This window comes from Mercenaria mercenaria, chromosome 2 (genome assembly GCF_021730395.1).
Source record: "Mercenaria mercenaria strain notata chromosome 2, MADL_Memer_1, whole genome shotgun sequence".
Classification (NCBI taxonomy): Eukaryota; Metazoa; Mollusca; class Bivalvia; order Venerida; family Veneridae; genus Mercenaria; species Mercenaria mercenaria.
The window spans coordinates 48,473,199-48,479,500 of record NC_069362.1 but is presented as its reverse complement, the minus strand read 5'-3'; the positions used below and the strand labels follow the sequence as shown (position 1 = coordinate 48,479,500).

At 38.3% G+C, this 6,302-nt stretch overlaps 1 protein-coding gene across 1 annotated transcript; it reads right to left on the bottom strand.

The window, feature by feature from the left end:
- Positions 1-2,320: 2,320 nt before the first annotated feature.
- On the bottom strand, positions 2,321-5,792 carry LOC123562185 (L-xylulose reductase-like). The gene is made up of 2 exons (XM_053536527.1): positions 4,852-5,792; positions 2,321-3,440 (listed from the first exon to the last, which is right to left on the bottom strand). The coding sequence occupies exon 1, from the start codon at positions 5,684-5,686 to the stop codon at positions 4,898-4,900; it is 789 nt and encodes a 262-aa protein (XP_053392502.1). The 5' UTR covers positions 5,687-5,792; the 3' UTR covers positions 2,321-3,440; positions 4,852-4,897.
- Between the last annotated feature and the right edge of the window lie 510 nt (positions 5,793-6,302).

Genomic DNA, 6,302 nt, shown 5'->3' with positions numbered 1-6,302 from the left:
GCGAGACCACACCCGAAATCCGAAACCACACTAACCTATATCCCAACCCTAAGACAACAACAACAATCCTCTCCAAATTGTGACAATGCGAGATACTTACCTTAACACAATGAGTGAAACCATTAGGGCACCGCCTAGAACCATGTAAACTAAAATTCCGAATTCCGAGTATGTATCAAAATTTTCGTCCGAATTTTGGACAGAATCTCTAATATTTAAACAATTTCAACGACCAAAAGCTTCTAGATCACCCATTCGTCCAGACCCCCGGTCATACCGTACGAACCTCACCTGCCCGAACTAAAATGGACCAAGCAGAAATGCGCCGAACCGCCCCTCCAACATGCAGAGATACACCGCAACATAAAATCAAGCAGAACCAATTACCAAAGCATGTTCCGGATCTTGGAAAACTATCCCGGCAAAAATATCGTCCAACGGACGTAGCTGACCCCCAAAAAACTCAGACAAGCATCAAATGTCAGTATCTAATCAAAAATTTTAGTTAATATATTAAGAAATAAAGCACACAGTAAAATCTAATTTGAATCATAGAGTGAACAGATGCTGGAAACAACCGTACGTTGCATCAAACTTCCATATACCTAAAAATGTAAACATGCCCGCAAGATCTCATTCCCAGTTATACACAGTGTTCGTCATTACTAGATGTAAGCGCCCACGACCTTGCCTCCAAACGAACGAAACCAAGCAGAGATGCATCTCGAAATGCAATAAAATTATATACAGACACCTCTTGGAATACTGAAACAATTTATAAACACCTGATTAACTCCGGAACGTTAGATAAAACCCGTCGATTACCAAGCCACTACAATCTGACACGCGTCCGAGGTTAGTATCTAATCAAAAATTTTCAGTTAATGTATTTAGAGTGAAAATATATGGTATTATCAAATACGGGAGTGTAAACCAGCAGTCCATGAAGCCGAAATGCCAGTTAGAGACAACTGCATTGAAAAACAGCTGGGCACCGTCTTAGAATTATACGACCCCCAAACACATCCGTAATTCAGTGTGCTCGCAAGTTATGCAATCACCCGCCATAACTACACACAACGTAGTAGGCTCCCAGAAAAACTCGGGCAAGCGTCAAATGTTAGTATCTAATCAAAATTTTTAGTTGATATATTAAGAATTAAAGCATACATTACTATCCAATTAGAATCAAACAGTGAACAGCTGCCGGAAACAACCGCACGTTGTATTAAATTACCATACACCCTGAAGATGTCAACATGTTCGCAAGGTCCCATTCTCAGTTATACACAGTGTGCGTCACCACTGGATGTAAGTGCCCATGATTTTGCCTTTAAACAAATGAAACCAAGCAGAGATGCATCGAAATGCACTAAAATCACACAAAGACATCTCGTGGAAATACTGAAGCAATTTACAAACACCTGAGTAACTCCTGAACGCCAGAAAAAGAAAGAAAAAACTCCGTCGATAATCAAGTTACTGTTAACAGACAGGCGTCCGAAGTTAGCTTCTAATCAATTATTTTCAGTTAATGTATTTAAAGTGAAAATACATGGTATTATCAAATACGGGAGTGCAAACCTGCGGTCCATGATGCCGAAATGTCAGCCGAAAGACAACTACATTTAAACACAGCTGGGCACCGCCCTAGAATTATATGACTTCCAAATATAACTGTAAGCCAGTGTGTGCGTAAGTTATGTAATACCTCAAACATATTAAAAACAGTTATTTAAATGCCAAAAGGAAAGCATGGTACCGTCTTACACTGCAGCATTATAAACTGTCAGATTTTAACCAGTGTGCGGCATTACTTGTACTCTTGTTCCTGGACTAGATATGGTTATTTCTTAAATAAACTCCCCCTCACCCCTCAAAAAATAAAAAGAATTTGTCTATAAACTCTGTGAAAATATATCTACGTTTAACTAAAATAATTTCACGGCTGATCAGTAACTCTCAACCCTTATAATATGACGTTGAAACATGATGACGTCATCACCTAACTGTTGAAAGATTCGGAAAATAGACGTATTGTCTGTGTTATACATTCTGGGATAAAAACTGCCAGACCGTACGGAACATCATCACCATTGCAACCCCCTCCCCCCTCCGTTCCCAGGCTCGAGTACCCTAACTGCAAAACCTCGGCGCCGCGCATTCCTGCTACCTTATCACCAGATGCAGAGTGTAAAGGATCGTGTATACGTTGGGGCACCGCCTTCTGATGGTCTTCAGCATGAAACGGTCAGCGGCACACCTATCATCTGGGAGCTCGACCTCCATTCCCCCCCCTCTGACCCGTGTTATGCAAAGCCCCACCATTATATAGGCACCCATATTGATGCACATCACAGGCTGATATGATACAGATCAGAATGAATGCAAAAAACAACATACAAGCCCATTTTGCTTCTATCATTCACCTTTTATTTGATAAAAACCAGTCAGTCACTGTGATTGTATCCGCATTATAGCCACTATAAACTATATAGTTGCAGAAGCATGACTACCATATGATACATTCTACTAGGTAAGAAAATAAAACTGTATAGGAGCACAATACATTTATAATTTATATTGTTCAAAGGTAGAACGTATTATACATATGTTAGTACCCGGTACAGGCCCGCTCCCTCAGTAGAAAAACTTTGCTATAGCCTTCACCAAGAGATTACGCGGGACTTTTTCAACATTCTATGTTTGTGTATGGGCGGCTTGACACATAAAGTATAAAAACAGTTTGGTTAATTCCGAAAGACACGCATCAACACATCCCGACATGCACCAACAGTAGCCCGATGAACTCCCCGGAAACAATAGACTGATTTTGTATTGTCGGCATTTTCGAAGCAGAACATTATATAATATATCACAGTGATAAGAAAAATAGTTTTCTATACATCAATTTAAAACATTAGGAGTGCTTATACAAAAATGACCGACCTTTTTCCTCTCAAATAATTACACCTTATACTCTACGGAGCACTTTGACGTTAAAACAACGTCTTATCTAAACACGATATCAAAACGCACGTAACTTTCACTGTTTAAATCGGTCACTGTTTCTCAAAGTATTCCCCCTTGCATTGTATGCACTTTTGATGGCGATCTACTGAGTTGCGAAAAATACTCCCGTGCCAATCTTTTTCGAAGCCTTTCACTGCGGATCGTACGGCAAATTTAAGTTCATCTTCAGAATCAAATCTGCGGCCACGTAATTCAGCATTTAGCCTCGGAAACACAGCGAAGTCCATGGGGTCTAGACCGGTACTATAAGGCGGGTGTTGCAGTCTTTCATATCCCAAGAAATCTATTGTCATTAAAGTATCCTCAGACAGATGTACTGGGGCATTATCTTGGTGAAATAACAAGTTCTCTGTTTCTCAGTGTGGTCGTTTTTTCCTTATACCAAGTGTCAAACCCCTCCGTACCACCTGAAATTACGGATAACAGACTCCTTACTTGTATGTTTAATTACCGATTATTACATCAACTTATAGTATTGTAACGTAACTAAAGAGTTGTAATGACATTTAATGATAAAAAAAATTTGGAGGCGCTACATTTTTCAAAGTGCTCCGTAACTTAGCTCATACCCAATGTAAAACGAAGTATTGACGGAATGCTTGTGAAACATATGCAAACACTAAGAACGTGTTCAGAGTTATAAGTGTAGAAAATTTTAGCCTGATCGGTAGTCAAATATGTTTAAAAATTGGCCAGTCCAGGAACTTTTTGACTGCACCTCGTAAGAAACAGGTAAATTCATGAGAGGGTGGTGCCTTTCAATGATAATTACTATTATTCCATATGTTACTCATTATGGTAACAAATTTGCATATATGAGCAGCATGAGACCGATATCAGATTCTTATGAGCGTGTGTGCCAGATATCATCAGACGATATTAGGCATACTTTCGGGTGCGCTAAACATCCCATTGACAGGATGACAAGCAGCTACAAACTAACAATTATTTTACAAAAGAAAACTTGGGCAATTAACATAATTTCACGAGCTTAATCTTCTGGCGTGGTGGTAAAGTAAGGCCGATACAGGAAAATACGACCCTAGAATGAATAAATTCATAACAAATATTTGGAAGGAAATGACTTCAACGACACCAGACAACACCGGCGTCCCCGCGCATTACATGAAATTCAATGCTGTGCAACATTTTATTGGAATAGTAGAGTGGAACATGTGCTAATAAGGTTATAAAACAGTGCTGCTGTGCCTTTAGGCGATATTTGCATACTAGACTTGTATTCATCAGTTGTCAGGTTCATAATCACACAAAGGCACTTCTTTCCCATTTTAAACATATTCTTATCGACCAGGAGAAGTGATACTAGTGTCGCTCGAGAGTGTAGGCCAAGATAGATTTTACTTTTCTAGGGTCGACAAGTCCTTACATCGATCAAATCTTGTCTTAAGTCAAACAACTCGAAAATAACTTAAAATATAGGAATCAAATCAAACAAATCAATAGCAGTTTTGTCATTTTCCCAAGTTTTTGTACGACGTCAAATTGTTAAAATGTCACTGCTGGAGATTAAGTTATGATGTGGCCCTACCTACGAGTCAAACTTTAATCTTGTGATACAAAAGACACGACTCAATAAAGCCTTGAACAAATTGAACAAACCAGTATTTGTTGATATACACACGATTACAACTAACAGATGATAGGCGTATTCTAATATAAAATGCAGTGTTTTTCTGTGAAACATTTTATTGAGATATGTTGATTAAAGCGTGCATTTTATTTCCGTAAGCAATGGATTTGTTTCGGCATTTTATTTAGTAATAAGCAATCGGCTATTCCATGGAAGTTGATACGAACCATATTTGTAGTACAACCAAAAGAAATATATAGCCTGTCAAAGAAATTATATTTTGACAGCTATATTGGAAAGCATTCCACCATCAACTGGATGCATCTGGCCGCTAACCATACTTGAAAAGTCACTAAGAAGGTACAATATTGGCCCAACCATTTCCTCCACCTTTGCAATTCTACCCATAGGTGTCCTGGCAATAAAAGCCTTTTCGTACAATACGCCTTCCTTAATATTTGTTATCATTGGCGTCATGACAAGCGTAGGATTGACTGAGTTAACCCTTATCTGGTATGGTCCGAGTTCGAGAGCAAATTGCTTTGTTACCATGTCCAGTCCTGCTTTCGCAACATTGTATGCCAAGTTAGTATCAAAAGCCCCTATTCCGGCCACACTTGAAATATTCACGATAGATCCTTTTATTTTGGAATCAATCATTTTCTTCCCAACCACTTGTGCACAATTTATCGCGCCCAGCAGATTAGTATTCAGTAATTTATCGATAGAGTCTCTCGGAAAATCAACTGAAGGATACTTCTCTCCTAGGATCGCGGCGTTGTTGACCAAACCATCGAGCGGTTCCAAATCTTCAAGCTTTCTCCTGGTATCATCCCAGTTGGATAAGTCAGCAACTATTGGAACAACCTTAGGATGCTCAGCAACTAAAGAGTCGAGCGTAGACTTGGTACGGCTGAGAGCATAAACCTTACATCCAGTCTCATTAAGAGCAATAGCTAAAGCGCGTCCAATCCCTCTTCCAGCTCCCGTAATAAGAACTTTCTTGCTATTAAAATCAAAAGACATCACTGTACTAGCTGTTTTAAAGACATATCCCGTCATATTGCTTTTATACCTTTTTAAATTCCCCTTTCAAATGCAATTGTGAACACTCAAACGTATCACTTGGTTATGACATGAAGTTTTGTAAGTTTATTTCGATTACATTTATGTTCAGCGGAGTGCAATGGAGAACATGTATGCTAATATTGATAAAGATATTATCAAGAATGTCAAGTATAGTAGACCGTGTCCTGACGTAAATAAGACATGCCTGCGTTTGAACATTAATTAACAGTTAGTCAATACTAGTATCTGGAAAATCAGATTTGTAAGTACTATTTTTAGAATCCACAAAAAATAAAGAGCATCCAAACTTCAATATTCCAAAATATATCAATAGAATTTAGCATCATCTAGCTTCTATCAATGACTAAATATACAAGTCAAGTTTTTGAAATTGATTGATAAAACTAATGCCTTTCTGTCTGTATATGTGAGCAAGACAGATCATAGTCTATAAGAAAGAAATAAAGTCGCAAAACTATTAGTAGGACCCTATCGTTTCTTAAGTATTACGTAAATTTTGATAGTCATTTTATTTGCCGTTTCACGTCATTAGAGCAATGTTAGTTATATATGTAATATTATGCAGCAAGTTTGCTATATTTTTTACGTG

Excerpts from the sequence above, each read along its gene's own strand:
- LOC123562185 (XM_053536527.1), bottom strand. The coding sequence starts at position 5,686 with ATGACGGGATATGTCTTTAAAACAGCTAGTACAGTGATGTCTTTTGAT.